At 49.2% G+C, this 24,483-nt stretch overlaps 3 protein-coding genes and 1 long non-coding RNA gene across 7 annotated transcripts; 2 read left to right on the top strand and 2 right to left on the bottom strand.

Annotated features, from left to right (window-relative positions):
- Positions 1–704: 704 nt before the first annotated feature.
- LOC148408261 (uncharacterized) lies at positions 705–14,367 on the top strand. Of its 2 annotated transcripts, none has more exons than XR_015868642.1 (4): positions 705–801; positions 9,779–9,841; positions 11,736–12,015; positions 13,806–14,367. It is a non-coding gene; the product is annotated as an uncharacterized LOC148408261 (long non-coding RNA). The 2 variants fall into 2 exon arrangements; XR_015868643.1 differs by lacking the exon at positions 705–801 and adding an exon at positions 9,215–9,393.
- ruvbl2 (RuvB-like AAA ATPase 2) lies at positions 4,214–9,182 on the bottom strand. The gene is made up of 14 exons (XM_088441559.1): positions 9,088–9,182; positions 8,345–8,399; positions 8,157–8,212; positions 7,452–7,593; positions 7,262–7,391; positions 7,120–7,186; positions 6,574–6,680; positions 6,347–6,440; positions 5,922–6,140; positions 5,647–5,765; positions 5,433–5,552; positions 5,225–5,354; positions 4,767–4,881; positions 4,214–4,600 (listed from the first exon to the last, which is right to left on the bottom strand). The coding sequence occupies exons 2-14, from the start codon at positions 8,397–8,399 to the stop codon at positions 4,575–4,577; spliced, it is 1,380 nt and encodes a 459-aa protein (XP_088297685.1). The 5' UTR covers positions 9,088–9,182; the 3' UTR covers positions 4,214–4,574.
- ftr83 (finTRIM family, member 83) lies at positions 11,143–15,697 on the bottom strand. 2 transcript variants are annotated; one of them, XM_088441556.1, is made up of 7 exons: positions 14,393–14,999; positions 14,092–14,187; positions 13,740–13,973; positions 13,354–13,513; positions 13,223–13,279; positions 12,717–12,782; positions 11,143–11,955 (listed from the first exon to the last, which is right to left on the bottom strand). In XM_088441556.1, the coding sequence occupies exons 1-7, from the start codon at positions 14,966–14,968 to the stop codon at positions 11,429–11,431; spliced, it is 1,716 nt and encodes a 571-aa protein (XP_088297682.1). In that variant the 5' UTR covers positions 14,969–14,999; the 3' UTR covers positions 11,143–11,428. The 2 variants fall into 2 exon arrangements, with proteins under 2 accessions (XP_088297682.1, XP_088297681.1); XM_088441555.1 differs by lacking the exon at positions 12,717–12,782 and having other exon boundaries at positions 14,393–15,697.
- On the top strand, positions 14,664–24,405 carry ftr82 (finTRIM family, member 82). 2 transcript variants are annotated; one of them, XM_088441558.1, is made up of 8 exons: positions 14,664–14,926; positions 18,750–19,416; positions 20,156–20,251; positions 20,779–21,012; positions 21,478–21,637; positions 21,712–21,784; positions 22,557–22,634; positions 23,193–23,621. In XM_088441558.1, the coding sequence occupies exons 2-8, from the start codon at positions 18,826–18,828 to the stop codon at positions 23,467–23,469; spliced, it is 1,509 nt and encodes a 502-aa protein (XP_088297684.1). In that variant the 5' UTR covers positions 14,664–14,926; positions 18,750–18,825; the 3' UTR covers positions 23,470–23,621. The 2 variants fall into 2 exon arrangements, with proteins under 2 accessions (XP_088297684.1, XP_088297683.1); XM_088441557.1 differs by having other exon boundaries at positions 14,666–14,926; positions 21,728–21,784; positions 23,193–24,405.
- The last annotated feature ends 78 nt before the right edge of the window (positions 24,406–24,483 follow it).

Here is a 24,483-nt window from a genome sequence, read left to right as displayed (position 1 = left end):
GAGACCAAAGCAGAAGGAAATGTCGTTTTAAATGACAGCGAGGTTTTAAAATAACAAAAAGTACAAGTGTGAAGTGGGTGCAAAGCAGTTCCCAGGCTCGGTTGCCTTTCTAGTTGCAGCTTCACACAAAATGTAATCACTAGTTTGAACCCCGCGCTAACCGCTCGACATCTGCTGGACAGAATTCAATTCGCGCCGGGGCCCAAATTGTTCCTACACTTAGCCACAATACGAGTTCATGTGAATTCTGCCAGCAAATTGTAGAAGGAACTGACCAAAGGCCGCAAAATTTTCTGCCGGGGGTTAAAATAAGGCCTTTGTTATGATGGTCTGAATTCAGACTACAGCCGTTTGTTACAATTCCAGAAGTCCAGATGGAATTGCTTCTTTTAACGTTGGCTGCATTTAATATATTGGCATGCGACGCCCACGGCACATTCTGTCACCGACATCTAATCGCGGCAGTAACACTCACTTGGGATTAATACTTCACTGTGAAGTCGTTATCGGGTGACACCCTGGAGTTAGTGTTGTCACATTTATGTATTAGTGAAGTATAATTTCGAAATCGTTACAAATGTCATTTATTTTCGTTATTCAAACTGCCGTTCGATATACTGTATATGTTGTATGTGATTTACGTTGTATTATTTTGGAGAACAAGAAAAAGCCGGAAGTAGTAGTGAGTGTTTCCGGGTTGGGGACGGAAAGGAGCGCGTTTGTGCTGCCGCTTCTCCAACGAAATGTGGGAAGGAAGCAGCTCACGCCGTCCTCCTTCATGCGTCGCTCCTGCCTAAACAGGTCAGTAAATGGTAGATAACTCACGACTGCTTCTGTTTTATACATAGTGGTGTGTGCTTTTTGTTGACTTTATAGCTGTGAACCAACTTTTCGAATGGTATTGGCACTTAATTGAACATTGGTTTCCCACCTTACTAGCGTCGTCGTACGCGACGTCCATTTTGTTTCGCGAGGCCTCCATGTGAAATGTCCTTCTTTCTGTTTGTGTGGCAACATAAAAAAATTGTTCGTTATCATTTCTGACCACTGTATCACTCACAGAAAATAGATGTAGAATACCAAACTAGAAGACAGTTGTCATTAATTCGCATGTTTGTTAAAATAACAATATGTAATTTTATCACAGGATATTGTGAAAGAAGTTTGTTAAAGGAAAATTATCATTGATTGATACGAAGAGATTTATTGAGAGAAGGACTGACCGATTTGAATGAAAAGACAGAAATTGTATGTCGAGTTTTGTGTGTGTGTTGCGTGACCACTGGATGGCAGTGTTTCCGCACTTACAACACAGCTGTTACCTACGTCTATTCTAACTGAAGAATGGAAGTCATTCTTTCCTATGGCAGCACTCTTATTTACTTAGACAGAGCGCACAATATTCTGCTGGCCTTGAAAGGTGAGTGAAAACGCGAAATCTTCCGGCCCTCGAGAGCTTTGCTTTTCCAAGTACTGAAAGAGACCGTATATTGCAGTTTTATGAATATTACCTGTCGTTCAATTTTCATTTATTTAGTGTAGTGTAGTGATCTTTTTACTATCATTCCACATGGTTCCACATGTGCAAGAGGTGATTCCATATTTGTATCCATTCAGCGTTAAAGCGATCACACTTAATTTCTCCAGAAATTGCATTTGTGGCAGTATTGTTAATAGTCCTTATTGAGATGTTTGACTCAGTAGTGGGATTTGATGGTAAGCACAAACAGGTTTAGCAAGAATGAGGTATTTTTACACAGTAGTTCCATGTGCCTATGTTTCTGTCTTCTAAGCTCGAACGGACGGCAGGCTCGATGTGCGGCTGAGGCCGGCCCGCCCCGATCTCTTCAGTAGGCAAAATGCCACTGCGCGTTAGCATGCTGGGCACGCCTTGTAGCCCGCAGGCACTGACACAAAGAGCCGGTGCCGACCGAGATCCCGGCCCCGATGGTATTCGCGGGACCGCGACGATTTCTTAGCTCCAACAAACACTTGCGGCCAAGTTAAGGCATGTAAAAACTGAGGAAAGGGCCTCTTTTCTCATTCGCCGCGACACATGTGCAACGTTCCGAGGTGTGGAGATGGTGTACAAGGATGTGAAAGATTGCTTCCTTGAACCGCCTACCTCTTGTTAGACATCCGACCGAAGGAGCGAGTCGGCACGCTAATGGAAATCGGAAAGAATTCCGGCCCACAAAAGAATCCGGTTGCATTTAAGGTTCCAATTTCCACTCCCGGCAGCCCAAAGTCTATGGAAACAAGGCTGCTTCATCAGCAATATTGCTATAGCTGACATGCTAGCATGCAATTTTAGCCTTCTTTTAGCTAGCAAAAAAAAAAAAAAAAGTGTCAAAAACAAATGATTTCTAAACAACACTAAACATATTGTCAGGAAAAAAATGCGCGTAACATTGAACAAAACGACATTGGGTGTAAACATGATGGGGAGCAACACGGAGACCGTGAAGTAGCCTGCTAACAATGGCGCTGACGTCGTCCCGTCGCGTCGAAGAACCCTGTCCATTCAAATAGAAAAATGTCTCCGTTCATTAGACGGAGCGGTTAATCCCTCGGGCGGTTGCGGCCAATGGCGGCCTTGTGGGACCGAGTGGAATTTATGGGACGTAAGCGGCGCAAATGTCTGCCGCCGAGCACTAAACATTAAATATTAACTTCCGCCTCGGAGACGGACGGGCTGCCTGCAGTCAGGCTGCTCCGCTCCACTTTGTCATTAGAATGAAAGAGATCTAGTCATGACTTGGCGCATGGATTCATACCGTTCCACAAATGCCTCTTACCTAAGGGAAACATGAACTGATTTTTTTTTTTTTTTAAGTGTGTAATATCACATAAATGTCTTCCGGTGTCAGTGGCGGCCAAGCAAACATTGCTGGGAGACACAAGTGATATTCATCGGGCCATCAATCACGCCACCCCAGTGACACAAACACAATTAGCCAACTTAGGAAATGTGCTAAATAACTCAAAAGATTTACGGAAGCTATGACATTTTAAAGACTAAGGAAAAACAACCCCTTGCTTCCAACTCAAAATTGGATTTTTAGAGGAAAAAAGTAACCGGCAATTTGCAATGGTTCCCGACTAGGGTCACCATCCTGAAAACATACGTTGATCATAATATTTTCATTGCTCTATTACGAATTGGAAGACACCGTCTGTGTCTCCTCATTTAGCTACTGCATGATATGTAAAAAAAGTAACTTATATTAATTAAATTAAAAAAACGAGCTAGCTTTCCGCATTTTTTGGCGGGCAAATATGAGCCATCCCTCCACGCCTGCGTCAAACAGAAATATTTTTACAACAAATACAAGTTTGAAAAGGGGGCGACGGAGGATTCTACTTAACATATTTCTGAAAATGGATGTGGGCAACACATTTTTGACCAACCTGAGTGCATTTTTTCCGCGAGGAACGCAAACAGATCTGCGTGACGTAAACACACAAAAATGGCGTCCCAAAAAATGGCGGAAACAAGTTCACTGTCATCTAGCTTCTGATTAGTGTGAGTTCACTGCAAAACTTGGGAGGACCTCTCACACTCATCAGTAAAATGACGTTGCCAGGCAAATTACTGTTATTTAAATGCGTTCGTATATCCAATTTTGATCGCGGGGGGGAGATGATCCCAGGAAAAGGCTTGGTTTTTGTCACGTGGAATGTAATCGCAATAAAGTAATAATTTTCATCATTTTCTTTTAGTTTCACTTTGGTGCGCTTGCTTCTTTTTTTTTCGTTTTAGACTAAGCTATAACCCGTATGAACGCGATAAAAACAGTTGTAGAAAGTTTATTTATATTGCGTTTTTCTGTTAATGTTAAAAAGGATACATGTGTAGATATACTTGAACGATTTTGATCAATAATATATTTATATTCAGTGCTTAGACGGCAATATAGCTGAGGGCGTACAAGAACAGGCGTACTTTTTGTTGAGAAGCGCACGGCTGCCCTCTTGTGGCGAAACTTTCAAACTACAGAAGGGTCACTCGACTTGCACTACAGCACTGAACTGACTATCGCCGTGGCCTGGCGCTCCAATTAATGCGAGATTCCAATGATTGACGAAGAACACACCCGTTACCACCCTATTTAGGTTGGCGTGACCGTTTTATAGGGCCATCGGTATTTTTTATATCCAAAGTGTCAAGTGTACGAAACAACTAAAGCGGCAGTGAGACAAGAGAAGACAGTTAGGTGTAGAATGCGCTTTAATCCTTTTCATACCAATGAAAACCATGTAAAGGCCTTTGAAAAAGAAGACATGGCTGATGAACATGAAGGCAACGCAATGTCAAAAGGTTAACTTGGAGCACAAACGTAGAGAAATGAAATCCCACAAGCGGCATTTCATGTGGAATCCAGTGCGGTACACAGCCGGCTTGATTGGAAAGGAAAATGCCAAGCTTCTTTTGATTTCTTTATTCATATTCTTCTCTAGAAAGTATGAGTACAAATGATCAAAAAGAATGGAAAAGGACCCCATTGGCCAATCGATCCCGTAATGCAAGTTAGTCATTTCTTGTTTCGTTCAAATTGGTGGAAAGTTCTTCATTAGGAAGTTTCCATTTGAGTTGTTTCTGGGAGGGAACACAGCAGATGTGTATCGTTAACTTCTCACACAATTGGACAATTTAGTAACATTTAATTTTCCAGCCAAATGTTACCGTAATGACCAAGGTATTTTCATACTGCATTTGACTACATTATCCTTTGTAAATCGCGTGATGCCGGCATGTTACTCACGCGTTTCATTGAAGAGGAAGGACTCCTGGTATTCCTTCATGTACTGAGAAGACCTGGCCTCATCCAGGAAGAGAGAGTAAACCTTCTTTATGTCCTCCACTTGAACCTCCGTGCCCTGTTGGCACACAGGCAACTGACTGTCTTTTTCAAAGCCATCAGGCCATCCGTTATCCCCTCCGATAATCGCGTACTTTGGTTTCTGCCGCCCGATTTTTCTTGGCGTTTTCGGGATTATCTACTAAGGTTGAATGCCAGTTGGAGCGGATCGAACTACTCAGTACTTCTACTGTATACACGCCAAGGAAATGTACCTATGCTAACCATTGCCATTTCGGTACCAAAAATCACTACCATTTAGTTCACGCATACATTGTGAGAAAAGAAAACTTTTCCTCAACATAAGACTGAAATAAAACGAAAGCATGGGTATTCCCAACTTGGAAAAAAAGCGGACTGGCCTTGCGTTTGCGGCACACCAAACCGGCGGTGCTGATGAGCTGCATGGCGTAGCGCAGGGACGTCTCCGTGCCGATGCGAGTCAGGACGGTGTGAGCCTCCTCGCTCAGCTCCACGTCCTCCTCCTCGCATCTGGAAACGGCCACGCGCGCGCTTGCTCGTCAACCCGCCGAGGCGCGCCGCTTTTGCGGCCGCCGCCGGGATCCTCACCGGATCTTTAGGATTTGCTTGGTCTCCTTTTCGGTGTAAGGGGAGGTGGCGATGATGAGCAGGCGGTCCAGCATGTCCAGGGGGATGCCGTGGGGGCTCCGGTAGTTTGTGCCGCGGATGCTGGAGTGGGGGGGGGGGGGGGGGGGGGGAGCGTCGGCCGGCTTCCGGGTCAACTTTGACTCGTATCGTACCGTGAAAAAATAAACGGCAATACCGAGTGATGCCTCTGTTGGTGGCCATGATGAGAACCGGAGACAGGTCGCTTTCCAAGGCGCGGTTCAGGAAGGAGAAGCATTCCATGTCCAGCATGTGCACTTCGTCAATAAACAACACCTGAAGAAAAGGCGGGGACATAATAATGAGCACGGCGCATGCGAAACGCTTGAATGGGATTTCCGGGCCGATTTGATTCAGTCATTAAAAAGACTTTGTAAACGCGGGCAAGCCAAGAGTTTTGCGCGGAAAGGGCCAATAAAAAGGGAGGCCTACCCCCGGGATGATCTCCGCCTTGCCTTCTTCTCGCCATTCGCAAACCTTGGCGTTGATCTGCTCGCGGACCTCCGACTTGATCTCGCCGGTGTCTCCGGAGAAAAGAGCCAGGAAGCCCTGCGTGCGGCTGTTGATGACGTCGATCTCGTGCAGGGACACCGTGTGCACCACCTCCTTCCTCTTCTGCAGCTCGCCCTCCGGACACTGCACAAATTGGGTCTGCAAAGAAAGGGGAGAGGAAAAAAAACATCGCCTTGGAAATAGTCTCACGTGAATGGCTGCGAGGTCAAAAAAAAAAAATAATCGCTCATTTTTTATTATTTCATTGCAATAGTTTTCATTTGATTTCATTGTTATAATGAATGTTATTTGATTTTTTGATGCGTGTCATTATCGGTTACGTATGAAAATAGTTTGACGAGCACCTGAGCTCCCATGGCGTCGTAGTCTCTGGCCCTGGTGAACGAGCGGCCCAATTTGCTGATCTTGCCGGTGGCTTTGTCGATGGTGATGACGTCACTTGGAGAAAAAAGGCGGCGGGGGGTCGGGTCGGGTCGGGTCGGGGGGGGGGGGGGGGGGGGGGGGGGGGGGGCTTACCTGATGCAATCGTTTTTTGTGGCCAAGCAAAAAGACCCAAAGAAGCTAAACCTACCCAGCTTGAATCTTCTCTTTGCTGAGACTCTCAATCATCTTGTTGCCCAGGTCGTATATTGTCTCCATCTCAGTAGTCTTTAGAGTCAACTTGCCCACCTTGGCACCCTGTTAAAGGAAGTTTAGACATTTTTTTTCCCAACAAACTGCTATTTATTAACTGTTAAAAAAGGAGCGGACCATGATTTTGGAACATTTTTTTTCCGTTCTGCCATTATTGTGAGATCATGCTTTCAGTAATCAAGTACTTTAGTACTTTATAAATAGCAATTACTTTAGCGCTTTTTCGGCAAAGTAATCAACGACTTTGGTGCCTAACTACCTCAAGTAATTGATTGTTTTAGAACAAGTGTTGAAAGCGCAGGTAAGAAGCAAATCATAGCTCACCTGCTTTCTAGGTTTGGTCATGTGATTATGATGTCATTTCCTCCAATTGAAATGACAAGCGCATCGCGCGGCGCTAGAGGGCCGGCTAAGTTACCGCCGACTCGATGCTTTTCGTTCGATTGTTTTTATCGACGCAGCCGTAAAAGCGGACCTAACGCACCGTTCCTGTGGCGGGGCGATCGATCTGGATTTCCACAACCTCTCCTTCGATTATTTCGGTCTCCTCCCTGTAAAAGAAGGTTTCAAAGGGTCCACGGGAAACAAGGGAGACGACGGTTCGGTCGCTCGCTCGGTCGGCTCACTTGATCCTCACGCCGATGGCTTTTCGAAAAGCCTGGCTGAGAGCCTCGGTCTTGCTCATCTCCAGCGAGAAGATCTCGCTGCCGGCCAGCGCCGTGAAGGGAGTGTCCGGGCCGAGGCTCTGAGCGATACCTGCGGGTCGGCGTCCTTTTAGGGCGCGGCTCCGACGGCGTCGCTCTTTTGGGCTCTCACCCATGGCGATGGCGGTCTTTCCCGTGCCGGGCTGGCCCGCGATCAGCACGGCCCTGCCGGCGATGTGGCCATCTTTGATCATCTCCAGGATGACCCCCGCTGCCCGTCTGGAGGCCAGCTGGCCGACCATCCCCTGAGACACCTGCCGGGTAACGAGAACGGCAATACCGTTTACCCAAAAATCACACGCATTTAGCCTTTTATCATATTTTGGACAAATTAGAACTTTTCACTATCTATGTATGTATGTTTACTTTCTCCGTTTCGTTATTTAGTCTTACTTTTTCTTTCCTCTTTGTTCATTTTTTCATCTAATACAGTCTCATTGTTTTGGGGATTTTAAATAGTTTATTTTTTTTAATGAGAAGAGGAGGGAAGGGAGGGAACACGGAGAAAAGGTTGTACTTTTGGGGGGGCATTTACTGATGCCTCGATTGATTGGATGCAACTTGCAAACAAAAAAATACATTCATCTGGCCAATGTTTGAAGGCCCATTATCAGTCGGCCCTAATAATTATTCATCCGTTTTCTGTTCTGCTAGTCTTCTTTAGGGACACTGGAGCCTCTACTAGCTGACATTGAATGAGAAGCAGAAAGTCCGTTTTAACATAGTATTATCAAACTGCAGAGCAAAACTATTTCTCGGTATACTGATTTACACCCATTGTTGAAGATTGTGATAATCTTGTTTGTAATGTTCTCACCTGTCTTGGTTCCAAAGCATCATCCAAACCAAGGCCACGGATGTGAGAATGTGCACCTTAAAGACAAAATAAAATCCCCACAAATAAAAACGCCCCACAAATAAAAACGCTCACGTGAGGCTCTTGTAATACGGTTTATGTCCATTGCAATTGCTTGTAACAAAGCATCTCTGGAAGTGCACACTCACCAATTCTCTCGATCCGCGTGATGTCTCGAACCTCCGGAACTTTTGTTGTCGCCATCTGTGATAAGGGGGACGCAATGGATTGACAGGTTCATAAGATGCAATGAGACTTTTGCAAATACAGGAAGTTCAAAATGCCTGTGTTTGGCTTAGACTGAGTAGAAGTAAAACGCCTCGCGTGACCTGGATTCTTTGTCAAGTAAATTTTGATGTGCCCTACGAATAGTATCTGAACCTGTACGCTCACTTGTACTTCTAAGCAAGTCCAATCTTACTTGTTCGCTAAACGTTAATAACTCATCTGAACTTGGCTCCAAGTATCGCTCGCCCAAGCTTTGTGTAGAATAGAGCCGATGTTTCGTGTGTCCTCTCTGGTTGTCATAGCGACCCTTTCGCTGAATTCTCCAAAAAGTGGGAAAGCAAAAGCATTTAACAATACGTTGTTGGCAATGCGTCTTCCGACGGGGGTATAAAAGTGTATTGTATTTTTAATTTAAAATACTCGTGTGCGACGATTAACAATTAAGTGAATTCTTAACAGCGCTAGCATGGCGAATGCGAATCTGACGTTCGTTAGCTTCCAAGTTAGCTTCATTCATTTGTATAGAATCCCGTGGAGCTGTTTTATCCGAATTAAGGCGCCCGAATGACAAAACCACAGTTTGCCTGATAATTCTTACATCGACGTGTCAATGTGGGAAAACTATATCGGTTACGAGCGCGAACAACGAGAACGCAAAGCTCACCTGCACGGCTGCGGCAGTCAAAAACGTGAGACTGGAGCGCTCTTTTTGTCATGTGCGCAGGCGAAACCAGTCCTGACAGAAACAAGTGTAGTTTGCGCAGAACCGGAAGTCGAGTGTTTTTTTTTGTTTGTTTCTTTGTTTTTATGGCGCGAACCCTCACATATAAATATTGTAGATTTACTCCATTGTGGGTTATGCCGATTGTAAAAAGAAGTAAGGATTTTTATTAGGCGGCCGAAAGTGATGACCACATACTTTTTTTTAGACCTTTCACATGTTTTCAAAGTGGTCGTATTATTTTACAAGGTTTGTTAATATATACACATATGTAACGGGTAGAAGAATAACTTTGTTACAATAGTGAAATCCTGCTAAAATATGATTGTATCGCCTGTCTGTATATAGTTGACCCTGCATGAGTGGTACTCTGTCGCGCCCTATGGTTGTCTATAAAAGTGTCAGGAACTGGGAACTTCATCAGTCAACCTAGCTTTCTGCTGTGGTTAGCTGTACAGTTCGGTGCTCTCCTGCTAAAGTATTATAAAGTACGTTAAAAAGGCTAACATACGACTTGTGAGAGACACAGTTATGTGACAGCATTGGACATGTGCTTCCGTTTATATTAAGTTTATTGCTCACGTTAGTTGTACTATTTATTTTTGCAATGAAAACAATGTCATCTTCCTTATAGATGCCATATAGCAGTGGCGGGGCTTAAGCAAAGCGTCCTGTGCTGTGTGCCACTCATTCGCAGGTAAATGTCATTGCACTGTAATTGTAAATATCCCTTATTCACTTAAAGACGCTTCACGTTCAAATCGCACCAAATCTGCGCCATTTTGAGACCACACAAGTGGCCTGTCTTACTTAGTTCCGCTAGAGGACGCCACTGTGCAGTCTAATAATTCGTTTTGGCTGCGGTTTGTATTTCCTATTTTATTACTTGATAAAAACTCTAAAATGGATGTCGTTGGGAAAAAAGAACAAGATAAAAAAAAACAGATTACATTGACTACATTGTGGAGCACTTGTGTTAAACCTAAGTTAAAAACCACTATAAGATCACATGTAAAAAAGAATATTGCCAAAACCCGTCGTAAAAAGACATCTTTATGTATTCTATGCAAATGTAAAATATTCAATGATGTTTGTACTAGACACGGTCAGCCTAGCTTTCTGCTGTGACGCCATATAACAGTGGAGGGGCTTAAACTAAGTGTCCTGTGTTGTGTACCACTCATTCGCAGTGAAGTGAACCGCTTCGCCCAACCCTGTCGCCTCTGCGTGCTGTGTTCATGACGGGACGTGTCCACGCAAAAAACACGAAGTTCGAAGGTTCGATTCTATTCAATTAGGATACATTTGCGATGATCCGGTCCGCAAAAAATGCGTCAATAAAAAGTGTTGTACGTGTGTGTCCGCGAGAGGTCGTAGTGAACATGTAAATCGCAGGTTCGGTATTTTGAGCGCATCAATTCTAATGGCGTAACATCCAATGAAAACCCACACCAGGAAATTATCTCACCGGGAAGTAAAGCTTCTTGGACCTATAATAGAAAGGGGCTACTGTATTTTCTCAAAGCGTCTGTGCGGGTTAGCGAGGCCCCGTTGTAAAGTGAGGAACACCCCCGCCCCTCCACCATTCGCTCCACCTCAATAACCAAGGGAATTTTCGAAAGCGGTTTTCATATCCTCTCCTCAGTGAGTGAATGAATTCCTCGGGGCCTCGAATGCGGGTTCCCTGCCCGCGGCAAGTAAACTCAAAAAGGATGCATGGGTGTTGTATAGGCTCACTGGAATAAATACCATAGCCTGCATTTGGGATCATGAAATGCTGAGGTGTTTTTCAACTTTAAAACCCTTGCAATATATTGCAGGCAGAGTGTGCTTTATTCCGCCATGTAAGAAAAGAACGTGCTTGACCTTGACTTCGACCCCTCGGCTGTAGTTTCTATGCAGTACTTCTGATAAAGGGTGAACCTAAATTGACATTTTTCTTCCATCTTCAAGATAATGCTTTGGGGAGATTTGTAATCATAAAAAACAGCAGCATCATACACCTTCATCAAAAGTTTATTGAGAAATAACAAATGTAGAAACGGGTGGTAAAAAAAAAAAAATCATCAGGTTTTCAATCAAGGACCGCTTACGCTCATTTAAATGGAGGTTTCTACAATACACGTGGGTCGTGCTCGGTTTACAAATCCGCACGTTCTTACAATGTTCACAGTCATCAAATACAGTTTCCCCGCCTACCCGGATGAACGTGTCGCTTTTGATACAGTAGATTTAACGATATGGTATTTGTCACGCCGCGGAGGAGTGCCGTACATACCGGAGATCAGAGCTGAAGGAGAGTGATAGCTGACTCGTACCATACCCAGAAGCCCGGGTAAACGGGCTCGCCGAACGAAGCCTTAAAGCGGTGGATGAGAGACATGGTTTCGCCGAGGGAATAAAAAGACAGCGTTCCCCCGCCGTGGTCCAGGAAGATCCCGATTCGAGAAGAGTACGGCGCGTTGACCTCCATCTGGTCCTTGTTGTGGCGCGCCGAGTAGCTGGAGTCGGAGCAGAAGAGGCTCCAAGACTTGCGGTTGTAGCCGATGCGGCAGCTGTCCCCGTAACCCGTCCTCTTGATTCCTTTGTAGGTGACGCCCATGGCGGCCCCCTCTCCGCTCCAGTCCACTTCCCAGTAGTAGGCGCCGCCCGAGAGGGCCTCCGCGCACAGCACCTGGGGCAAAGAGTCGAACCTGGCCGAACTGTCGCCGTAAGACTGCGGATCCCTCTTGAGCGCCGCTTTCCTGTTCCCTCGAGACAGGTGAAGCTGTCGGTAGGCTGTGTTCGGGTCCAGGGTCAGCTGGCAGGCGTCTGGGGAGAGACCCGAGACGCCGATTTCACCGGGTCAACGCGGAAATGCAGCGAGGCCGGGTGAGGAAGGCTTTCGTTTAAGTCGCTTCGTTTTTCGCGGTCGGGAACTCTGCTGCGGCAATTCCTCGCCGGATACCACACTACCTCTCATACGACGCGTCTCGCGATGGCTACAAAACGTTGACGTTTTAGGCTCAACGGAATGTATTTCTCGATGAATTTACCAAGCGAGTGCGTGTGAACAAAGTGTGTCGGAGCAGAGAAAGGGAGCGGCTGCACAAAAGGTCATTTAGCTTGAAAGGGAAAAGTGCGAGACCCTCCGGCTTTACCCATCAAACAAATGAGAACGCAGGGGTTGGACGTCACCTGCCCGCTATGCCTTTCTGCCTCTCCCTCCGCACATCCCAGCAGGTGGGACGCCCGGCGGCCCTCGCTAGTTCCGCCCGGCCTATTATCTGGAATGCCGCAAGTATCGACGCCGCTCGGAAGTTTGACCGCAAACAGAAAGCCGCTGTAACATGACTAGCACAAGGTGAAGCTACAAGAATTCTCGACCGGGGGGGAAAAAAAAGCTTGTTTTACTCATCCTTTTGCAGCATTTCGGTCACGTTCTCTGTGACGCCTCGTGACAAATATTCTAGATTCTTCAAAAAAAAAAAAAAGGGTCGAGTTTGCGGCGTGCCGCGGGGTCCGACGGAGAAGCCGAAAGGAGCCGGAAGACAAAAACAGGAATCGAGGGAAGCGAATGGGCCGACTCTCACATTTCAGGAAGTCGTCCCTGTGTTGCGGTTCCTGCACTTGCACGGATCTGTACATGGGAGCGTCATCTGCTTGGAAGAAAAAACAAAAGACAAAAGCGCTGGGAACGTATGGCGTAGACTGATGTCGCGCGGGTTAGGCGCCAATTAAGACCGAGGAGCAAAACTTCGCGCCGGTAACGCCGAGGCTAAAAAACTTGCCAGTACACTATTGTCATCGTCCAAGAGTCAAGGCAAACATCAGGACTGTATTCAAGGGACAAAGGGTGTGCAGTATGGAAAGTCAGTCGCGTCATGAGCAAAGTCAACATTTGAACAAGCGGCTACCGACTGACATCCAACCAGTAGTAGGAAAACGTTCGACGGAATCGGGGCATTCAAATGACTTCGCCGCGTGGGATTCTTCCTAGCCGCGTTATTTTCAGTCGTTCGGCATCCGGACCAATGGGATCTTTTGGGCTCGTACGTGTTTTTGCCCAAAAGGCTTCCAAGCGGCACCGGACACTCACCTTTCATCCAGCGTTTTTTTTTGCCGTCCTCCAGCTGACAAAATGTCATTTTGTTAACTGCAAACACAAATATGCGTCAGCGAGGCGGATGGTCTTCAAGCCGCGTGGAAATCAGTGAGCCATTCACCCACCCGTCTTGGCTACTTTAACCAGTTCGTCGTTGCCAAATTCGTTCATGTGCTGTTTGAACTCGGACACGGCTTTAGTAACCGGGCCGAAGGTGAAGTAGGGGTTCACGGTCACGGTGGGCAGCTCCTCGGCCTCCGTCTGGGCGATCAGCATGTGGTAGCTCTGAGAAAACAATGCGATGGAAAATGAGGCCGCGGGGCCGAGCGCCCGCCCATCTCGGCCGCGATGTCGCCATCGTCGGGCCGTGCGGGGACGCTCTCCGTATTTACGATGCGGAGGACGCTTTGCCAATCAGAAGGGCTTTACTTTCGCGGCCGTGTACCGTCATCGGGCGCCATGCGGATAAAAAAAAAGGAAAATAAAGCCGTGTTTTTGTCAGCCGCGTCACCTGAATGAAGTGGATGTGGTCCTCGGTGCGGGACAGCTGAGTGATCTCGTTGTCTCTCCTTTTCAGGTCGGCGATCTCGTGAGTCAGGCGCTCCACGTGACCCTCGGCGTTGTTGAGCGCCGCTCGCTTATTGGTGGAGATCATCTTGGCCATCTCTTGCTGCATCCTCTCGATGGAGCGGATCATGTCGCCGAACATCTTTTCGCATTCCTGCATCGCTCTCTGGGCCGAGTTCTGCGCGGGAGGCGGGCGTCACTTTGCTTTTTGCGCAAGCGTTCCGAGCCCGGCCTCCGTCGCGAAGGAATGTCGAGCTTGTAGATTGAACGTGCTTCATAGTCCTGCCGCTACAGACCTTGAGCGTATCCACCGCTTGTTTCAGTTCCTCCATCTGTTTGAGGCGATCGTGAATCCTCTCCTGGATCTCGGCCTGGGTGGCGCCTAGGCGTTGCTGCGGGGGCCGCGATCGGTGGATTAGTACGTTCAATGACCCTAAATACCCAAAGTCGCGCCGACTCTGGTCCTCGAGGGCGCCTGGCCGGCATGTTCTCCACCCCGCCCCCCCGCCCCCACCCCCCGCCGCGAGGGACCCGCCCCAGTATGGTTTTGAAACTAGCCTACGCGATTTTGGAACAAGGTAAGTTTGAACCTCTGACCTGCTCTTCCGCCCTCTCCTGCTCGGCGGACACCATGTCGTGACCTTTGTGTTCTTTCACCGTGCACAGCACGCAGATGCACATTTGGTCGGTGCGACAGAAGAGCTCCAGACCCTTCTGATGCTGAGGACAGATCTGCCGGTCCAAATGGCCGATTTCGTCCACCAGCTTGTGCCGTTTGAAAGTGGCCGACTCGTAGTGGGGCTTGAGGTGCCTTTCGCAGTAGGAGGCCAAGCACATCAAGCAGGTCTTGACGGCTTTGTTCTTCTTGCCCACGCAGATGTCGCAGCCCACGTCCTGCGGCCCGGCCAGGTTGTAGTCGGGGGACGGGGGCGGAGGCGGGAAGGCGTCCGACTCGCGCCGCGGGTCGGGTTGCCGAGAGCTTCCCGCGCGTCTCGGGGCGGGCCTCTTGCCGTAGGCCACGCGGCACCGCGGGCACAGGTACGAGCCCGTGGGGTCGGCGTGGTCCCAGTAGGTCTTCAGGCAAATGGAGCAGAAAAGGTGGCCGCACGGGATTGACACCGCGTCCCTCAGGTACTCCTTACACAGGTAGCAGTTGTCTTGCTCGGACGCCATGCCGACAAAGTGATCGCGCGGGTACTGCCGCCGTCTGCTTTTATGGAGTAAACAGAGGGAGAGGCTCGACTGGTTGAGCCGAAACCAGTAAAACAAGGGCGGGGCGGGGCCGGGGCACGGCAGGTATCTTCGTCGAGTCGGAGAATGAGGAAAATGTGGGATGACCGGGCCAATGGGTCCCTTCCTCATTTCTCGCGCTCGCCAGCGGTCATTCGGAACGCGAACAAAGTGCCGACGCAATTTAGATGCGACCCGGCGGCTTTGTGCCTTTCCGTATCCGTGATCCATCCATAAGAGCTGAAACGGAAAGGGTCGTGCGCCTCGCCGCGTACTTCCGGATGCGCCAAAGCCGCTCAAGTCGTGCGCCGCTAGCATCCGGGCGGGTACCCCGTCACATATGCTGCGGGCGTCTCCTCGATGGGGTCGAACGTGAGCGTCTTCCTGCGGCGAAGCGCGAACCGTCGCTTCCAATAGTCATTTGGCTAACGTGGAAGCGCTTGCGTATTCCCTCGCTTTAACTGTATTCGCGTTGGTTGAAAACGCTTCGCCCGTAGTTGCTTCCATTCTAAATGAGTCCAATTTTCTTCTGAATATTGGGGTGCAAATGACTTTGTTTTTGTCAGGCAGTAAAATAAGAATTTTCATCTTTTTTTTTTTTTTTTTACTTTCAGCCACTTGGATTCCCTTGCTTATTTTTTTCTGCTTTCCACTAAACTGTAACACATATAAACTGTAAGGAATAACGAACGGTTGTTGAAGGTCGTTGAGGTTTAGGTGTAGGATTTAAGTAGATAAATGGCATTTATAGTTTGCGCGCGTGTGTGTGTGTGTGGGGGGGGGAGCTTTGGCGAAATCTAATTGAGACGCACTGGTTTAGACAGAGATGAAATGTCTTTTTAGAATAAACGTACTTTGCCAGTTTTAGTTACGGATAATAATCTTGCTGCGGAAACTCCCGCGATTAGAGGAATGTACTCTTGAGAGTAAAGAAAATACCTCTCGTTGAATACTTCATCTAGACGGCCAAGATGGAGTTTCAGGGTTGTTGGAATGAAGTGGAATGCCACAACACTTGATAGTCCAGATAAGAGCGGGGCAAACAAATTCCGTGCTTAAAAGAGCCAAGATGGCCTCCGCTATCTGCCCTGCTCCGTTGGCCGTGGACAACAGCCGATGTGCGCAAACAAGCGCACTTTATATTGCACCTGCGCAATCCAACTGAAAGGCAAACATGAGAAATTGAATGTGCCCCTTTCAACAGAAAACTGCTCTGGTCTTTGTTCTGCCAACAAAAATGGCCTTGCTTTGGACACTAAATGGACTTTGCTTCCATAAAATGAATGAAAAAGAAATGTTTTTTTTTATGGAGAAGAGGAAGGTACAAGCCCAGGCTCACTGCACTTCACTCCATTCACTACACAGGACGCCTTCTGTGCTAGCAGGCTACACTTTAGCGCCGGCAAGGACTCGGTAGGCTGTTTTCCCCGTCCCGTGTTTAGAATGGCGTCTTCCTGTTTTTACTACGCACCCCGTGTGAACTCACGCTTTGCTTCCTTGGATGAAATGGTCACGTGTGCTGGTCCGCACTCACCCCGCCGAGCGCATGCCCGCGCTATCGTAGGCGAGCCTGACCTTTCACCTTCAACTCGGGACATCTGTTTGCTCCCAACAGAGCCCCCCGGTTCACGAGCGGCTTACCCTTTCCGCGCCCCCGTCATTAAAAAAGATCCCGTTTCCCAAACACGATCGAGTTTCGGAGTACGGCGACGACATTGTGGTTACGCGGTCTTCCTCTTTTCCGTATCAGAGGCGTGTTAAGTGCCCCCCCCCCGCATCAGCTCTAGGTAGTTAATCTGTAATCGCAGGGTGCACCCTCTACCCCGGAGGAAGGAAAGGAAAAAGTGGCTTATCACAACCTGACCTAATATGGTGAAGCAATACGTATGAAGTCATGCAGGATGCAGAGTGAAGAGCGGATCCTGTTCTTCTAATACTTAATTTCAAATGCATTGATTTCATTTTATTTCCTGCTCCGTTGAGGAAAGTGAGGATTCCAGTTGAGCTGGACTTTTAGTAGAAATCGAGGGTTGGTCACATTTGTTTCGTACAGAAAAACAAAACAAAAAACATCGAATTAAATAACTCGCGTTCACTCACTATCTCGTTCGTTAACGGTGTTGGGAGTAATGCATCACAAAAGTCATTTCTCTAATGGATTACTTTTTGCTGTAGCGCGGTAGTGTAGTATATTACACAAACAAAATTACTAATCTTGTACTTGTAACAGATGAGAGTAAGGCAATGCATTACGGTGCATTTTCAGCCTGAAGGTGGCGATTTATTTCCCCCAAATTTACCAAAAGCGTCGCGAGATCGGGGGCAAATCTTTACTTTGCTGTTGTTAGCATCTACAGCAGCAGAGATGACGGCAGTACACTTGGAAAAATAGGACGGGTAATTTGACAAACCGTTTCGAGCGGCGCCAGAGTAACGTGAAGTTAGCCAAAAGAAAACACGCGGAGGATTGCACTCTCTCGCTGAGGGATGCCACTTCAACCTCAAGAAGTTGGGAGATTCGCGGCGGAGCACGTCGTACGTCGTACGTCGTACGTAGTAGATATGCGCGGCGGATTGTCGGCAAGAGCCGTGTCGCAACTAGCAATAAGCCAGCGTAAAGTTACGCTGTACGATCGTTAGAAAGAAATGTGCTCAACGCGTATTCAGACGAAGCATACTAAACTCACGTTAAACAGTACACAATAACAAGGACGTGGACCGGCCGCTGACGCGAGCCCCAACCAAACCCGCTCAAACAAACTGAACTTTTAATATTGATATTGCCAAATGCCGTTTTTGCGCACAGTCTAAACAACGCATAACCACGCTGTGAAGTTCTAAAGGGATTAAAGTACAAAAAAAGCAACCGGCATTTTGCCAATATCGGCCTTCTAAAGGGCTAGCGAGCGCATTAAGGGCAGAAAAAGGAGAGAGTCACGTGCAGCTCTGGGGCCGCGGCCCCTGGTCGTAAAGAAAAATACTTGAATGAAGGTGAAGAGTAGGCTGAAGTCAATGGCCCGGGCCCGACGGCGACGCCGACGCGGCTTTAATGACGTCGGTTGGCCTCTACCGCAAGAGCGGAGCAAGGAAGGGCGGCTTTCGCACCATGTAACAGACAAATATGTCCAGCGTCTACACACACCCGCATCTGAAAGAATGTTTTGTTTGCACGTGGCCGCATCGGTGGCTCCCGACAAACAGAGGCCATCTGCATATTTGCAGTTACGCGTTTGCCTCCGGGGGGGCAGTTGACCGGTTCGACCGGTTACCACGTAAAAACTTTGATCGAAGGAGGGGGGGAAAAAAAGGACGTTTTCGTGAAAATGCAATGCCCGCGTTTGTTTATTGGGCGGTCCCCTAAATTCCAGCGGCGCCTTAGCCCGCATCGGCGTTTGTCGGACCGTAACCGGTCCGAAACAATGGCGGTCCTGTCGGACAACAATAGGTGGAAACGCAGCTGTTGAGAAGCGCGCGCAATTCCTCCCCAGATGAGGCGCGCGGGAGGAATTGCGAATTCAAGCGTACTTCTTTTCTGCTTTTGGGCTTTGCGCGTTTCATTCATTCCCTTTTGAAGTTTCCTCCCTTTCCTGCCCTTTCTCTCCGGCCTCGCTCAACCTGCTTATCTGCCCGGGAGGCGGGAGCGGAGCGCGGGAGGCGGGCCCAGCCTGCTTTCAATCAATAACCTCTGGAATTCAGAAATACAAGTAGGTCCTGTCTCCGGCAGGCTGCGCCACACTCAGGAGGGCGGGCTCCCACGCACACTCGGCTCTTTCCCCCCCGCTCGCTAAGCGCCCCCCGCCATGGCCGACCACACGTCCCCGGACTATTTCAGCTGCGCCCTGTGCGCCAACCTTCTGAGGGACCCCGTGGCTATCCCCTGCGGCCACAGTTTCTGCATGGACTGCATCGGCGGCTACTGGAACGAGGCGGACTACACGGGGATTTACATTTGCCCCCAGTGCAAGATCACCTTCACCCAGAGGCCCGTGCTGCGGCCCAACGCCGCGCTCGGCGTCGTGGCCGAGAAGATCAAGAAGAGCGGCCTGAGCCTGGACGCCCGCCCGCCCCAAGGAAACGGGTACGCCGGGCCCGGCGACGTCCCCTGCGATTTCTGCTCGGGCAAGAAACTGAAGGCGCTCAAGTCCTGCCTGAACTGCCTGGCGTCCTACTGCGACAAACACCTGAAGCCTCACTACGAGTCGGCCACGTTCAAAAGGCACAAGTTGGTGGACGAGCTGGGCAACCTGGACAGGAAGATCTGCCCGCAGCACCAGAAGTCCTTGGAGCTCTTCTGTCGGACCGACCAAATGTGTATCTGCGCCATCTGCACCGTCAGCGAACACAGAGGCCACGATATGGTCTCCGCCGAGGCCGAGAGGAGTGAGAAACAGGTAGGCCGGCGGGGGAAAGGCCGCCGGCCCCGGGGGTTCTCGGAAGACGCGCCCCCAGGCCGTTTCGCGCTCGCGCCGCGCACTTTGCCCTCGCTCTCCGGCGGTATCGGCTACCTCGAAACGAACGCCGCTCTCTGATTAGCTGCGAGGGGTTTGGGGGAGTGTCTGGCTCTTCGCCGCCGAAAGCGGCTTTTCAGAGAATGCGGCGTTCCGCCCGCGCGCAAACTTTCTTCCCGCGCCGTTCCGAACGCCGTCGAACCGCTCGGGGAAAGAAAACGCAGGGGGCGGACGCATCGCGTGGCGCGCGTTCAACTTATTCACCTTTGCGACCCGGCTCTAAGGGGGACATTTACAATGGCTTTGACCAATCTCACGCCGTCTCTTCCTGTCTCCCCTCCCCCTCCGACGCTCACCAGATTCCCCAAATTCCACCAGCTTATCTTGAAGAATGGCTGGGCGAGTCGAGAATCAATCCGAATTAGAAAAGCCCTCCCTTCTCCCGTGCGCGCGTCTTCTTAAAAAGTCGGTCGGGGGCTTGGCATTCCTGACGTGGCCCAAATTCCTTTACGGACCCCCCGTCTGAGATCGGACCTGCCCGTTTGGGGAGGTTGCTTCCTCGCGCGCGCCGAGTCGGCCCTCCGTACTCTCAGGCTCTCCGATACCACCGTGTATTTTCTCCGCCGCGGCGATCGGGCCGACGTGACGTTCCGCCACTGAAACAAGAAATCCTTTATTCCAGAAACTCCTGGGAGTCTCCACGGCCGAGATTAGGCAAAAATGTCAGGAGCGTGCCAAGGAGCTGGAGGAGTTGAAGACTGCGGTGGATTCATTAAAGGTAAGGCGGGACTTCAGAAAGCAGGCTTTTAAGGCTGGATGCGCCGGTCCCACGTCGGCCCGGCCGCCTATAAAGGAGGCATCGCAAACACCATACCCAAATCATTTCAAAAAGATTGCACTATGCATTCTTTATGGGGTTTTTTTGTTTTTCTCCCCGTCCCTCGAAAGACTTTTCCAGTCGGCCTTTCTAACATATGGAAGGGTATTATTACTTTTTGGGCATGCGCTGTGGCGCTGCCTGTTGCCGTGTCATTGCAGTCATTTTTTCAGTGCGCCGTTCTGAAGCCGCGGACGGGTATAGCTAGGCCCTCTTTCGGAGGCGCGCATTATCTGAAAAGGCGAGCCCTGCACAGCCAGTTGCGTCCAGTGCCTACGCCGACATTAAAGATTGCATTCCGTTCTTTGAGAAAAGAAAGTAGATTGGAGCTTACTTCGGTAACCCTTGTTTAGCCCGGAGGGGTTCTCCCCAACAACTTTGGAGTAACATCTCATCTGCCCACGCAAATATCCCGCGTTTTGGCGCAGAACTCGGCCCAGCGAGCCATGGCGGAGAGTCAGAAGATGTTCGAGGACATGATTCGTTCCATCGAGAGGATGAGGTCAGAGGTGAGCAAGCTGATTGGGATCAACGAGAAGGCCGCGTTCAACCGAGCCGAGACTTTGGTGGAGCGTCTGGAGCAGGAGATCGATGAACTGAAGAAAAAGGAGTCGGGCCTGAAGCAGCTCTATAGCACGGACGACCACATCCACTTTTTGCAGGTATGGCCCTCTTGGCCCGCTTGGCCCTCCGGCGTTCGCGAGCTGCGCCGCGATCGGTCATTTCCTGAGCCCGGAGCGGCGCGATGCCATTTGCAGTTGTCGGCAAGGGCCAAAATGGCCGCCCCCCTGACGTGGACTAGAACAGGGTGGGCTTTGCGGTTGAATTCATACGCTACGAATGAGATCGTTAGAACGCTGCGTTTGGGCCGGCGAAGAAGATCGTTTTGAGGTCGACCCCCTATAAAACATCCAGTGCGGGATGTACAGCCGGCCTCGCGTCATCTATTTTTACGCCTCACGTTTTTACATGCAGTATACCTCATGTGATTGTGTATGCATTTACGTATGTACGGGGCAAACAGTCTTTTGTGTGTGTGTGTGTGTGTGTGTGTGTGTGTGTGTGTGTGTGTGTGTGTGTGTGTGTGTGTGTGTGTGTGTGTGCGTGCGTGCGTGCGTGCGTGCCAGAACTTCAACAACCTGTGCACGCCCACCGACGACGGCTTCATACCCAAGGTGACGGTGAACCCCGACTTTTCCTTTGGGGCTGTCAGGAAAGCCGTAGCTGAGATCAAGGAACGTCTGGAAGAGTTTGGCAGGGAAGAGCTGCTGAAGATATCCAAGACAGGTTTGTCCGATTTGAGCCAGAGTGCACCAATTCTTCGTCGTGAGCTAAAAGCTTTTATGAGCGTATAAATGAAGGTACTGTGCCTCGCAGTGAACGACGTCCCGGTGTACACCACAGAAAGTCGAACGCTGGACAGGAGGAGCAGAGGTGAGCCGACGCATCAAAACAATATTTTTGAGCCGTCTAACATGACCGTTAGCGCCAATGTACGCGCTCATCGATACGCACAACGGAATTGAGGCGTCACATAACCGCGAGGCAAACTCATAAATTCAAAGTTCACATTCCGTCGTCGTTTCATTCTTTTTGGAAATCATTAAGTTTCAACTGACTATTTTGAATGGGTTCTAAGCCAAATGAATCCCCAAACATTAACTACTTAACATTAATTAGCTTAGCATCTGAAAATGAGGCACTGTACGCGCAATTCATATCAGCGTCTTGGATTCCTCGAACACAACGTACCGGCGTTGTATGGGTTCGCTCACGTGATGCTCCCAAGCCGATAGGTATACCCTAGTATAGGCCATCTCGTTTCCGGTTAACAGCAAGTTTCAAGACATTTTGAAGATGTTGGTCGACGGAAATAATATAGCTTTCGCATAGTTATATATTCCAAAAATATTGCGTCAAAAGATTGCACTTAGTTGATACCTGCAATAACAAAGGTGATGTGGTCAGCGCTAAATAAACTAGCAAGGGCGGCAATGTTAGCGCATTCGTACAAAATGCATTTCATTGACCCGATTCCACATTGATCCTCCTGCCAGAAGAAGGAACATAATATCCAGCTGGCCGGGGAAATCGCCGTCTCGTCCGGAGCGCCCGCTCCGGGCCTGAGCGAAAACGCGCCAGGCGGGCCTGCCTAACTGCATCGATAACCGCCAATACGTATGAAAAATGACTGTTGAATGCGCAGGGAAGGATCACGGCACGACGGCGGTGGACAACAGCCTTGCTACCCCGGAGCCAAGGAGCAGAGCAGATTTTGTCAAATGTAAGTCCCGTCACATCTATTGAACCCCCCGGGGAGTTTTCACTAGCACGGCCTAACTTGGGCTGATTTTTAAAGGAAGGCTCCTGTATTGCACATACGTATACTGCATATTTATACATTTAGGAAATTGAAATTGAAATATTTATTGCGTCGTTAGAGTATTATGACTTTTGAAGAATTTGGCGTCACGTCATAAATTGGCCGCTAGCGCCTCCCGGTGGCGTTGGGGTGTCAATACAAACATTTCTGTCGAGCGCCGTCGGCGAGATGATGCAAAAATCGCATGAGAAAACCCCGGCTTTTCAATGGACTCGCTTTCCCATTTTGAATGGCGGTAAATTTGACACCTAAAGGATGTGCGGCAGTTCCCGCGGCGCGGCATATTCAAAGCGGTCACGTTTTGACGATCTCTGAAATATCTCGGCCTCCCAAGCAAGTAGTTTTCCCTCCTCAAAAAGGCCGAGTTGAGTGCAAGTTTTTGAGTGCAAACGTGGGCGAAGGAGGCAATCGGAGTTGCGAAATAAAAAGCGGGCGCACGCACGGCTTCTCCCGATTCAGACTTCTGCCAGCTGAAATTGGATCCGGCGACGGCCTACAAAGAGCTGCACATCTCCGAGCACGGCAGGAAAGTCATCCGGACCAGGGACCTGCAGCCCTACGGGGACGGCCCCGAGAGGTTCGACAGCTTCGCCCAGGTTCTGTGCCGCGAGGGCCTGTCCGGGGGCCGCTTCTACTGGGAGATCGAGTGGAGCGGCGAGTTCTCCGTCGGCGCGGCCTACAGGGGCATCAGCCGCAAGGGCAAAGGCTCTCTGTGTCTTCTGGGCTACAACGATAAATCCTGGAGCCTGCTGTGCTCCGACGCCGGCTACTCGGCGTGGCACGACAGGGTCGACAGAGCCGTGGCCGGCCCCCATTCCCCGAGAATAGGCGTGTACTTGGACCACGGCGCCGGCGTGCTGGCCTTCTATAGCATCGGGAGCAGCATGACGCTTCTGCACAGGTTTGAGACCGCCTTCGCCGAGCCCCTCTACCCGGGCTTCGGCGTCGGAACCTCGGTCAAAATCTGCAACGTCAAGTGAACCTTCGCCGGCCGCCCTTTATCTTTTCGGCGCGTCTTATCCCGCGCTTTTGGACGCTTTTCGCGTGACTTTGAACTTGATATTGTTACGCCGTTCCCAGCTCTTCGCTTGCGACGAACCGTTTTTGCTCCTCCGGATTGCGCTCTTGGCTTGAAGATGCGATGGAAACGTATCCTTTATCTCTAAACCAAGAGCACCATGCAGAGGAAAGAAAAAAAAAAATCACAAGCGCTTCATTTCCCCATCACCGCTGTTGTCCGCGCCCAAGTGTAAGCCATCGCATTCTGTATTTTTTATTTTCAAAATCAAGTGACTGTAACGCCTTCAAAGCTAAGTTCTACCAAAGAACGCAGTATGCGTAACATCTCCTGTTACGGTGCACCTCGCATCCTGATATTTCATACGGATTTTGCCTGAGAGGGTGTGGCAAATGTTCTTTTGTAATCAAAACATTTAACTGGATACATTGTCACATTTTTTTGCGCTAGAAGTTCAATTAACTGTAGAAACGGATCTTATTTCATAGCCTCCCGTTTGCTTTTTCACAGTTCCACTAACACCTATTTAATATTATGCACGTGTACTTACATCGGCTACTGTCAAATGAAAACACTGAATACGATTCTCGCCCAAAACGGTCTTCTTTTATACTTCGGACAGATTTATACTTTGAAATAAAGACGTAAATCGTTTGCGTCATTGCTTTCATGAACGAAGCGGCAAAATCCACATTCACTCAATTGGGTGGTTCAAAGGCTCCGGTAACAACC

This window comes from Hippichthys cyanospilos, chromosome 18 (assembly GCF_059441005.1).
Source record: "Hippichthys cyanospilos isolate Australia breed blue-spotted pipefish chromosome 18, RoL_Hcya_1.0, whole genome shotgun sequence".
Lineage (NCBI taxonomy): Eukaryota > Metazoa > Chordata > Actinopteri > Syngnathiformes > Syngnathidae > Hippichthys > Hippichthys cyanospilos.
The sequence above is the reverse complement of the archived record's forward strand: the minus strand, read 5'-3'. Positions and strand labels throughout refer to the sequence as shown.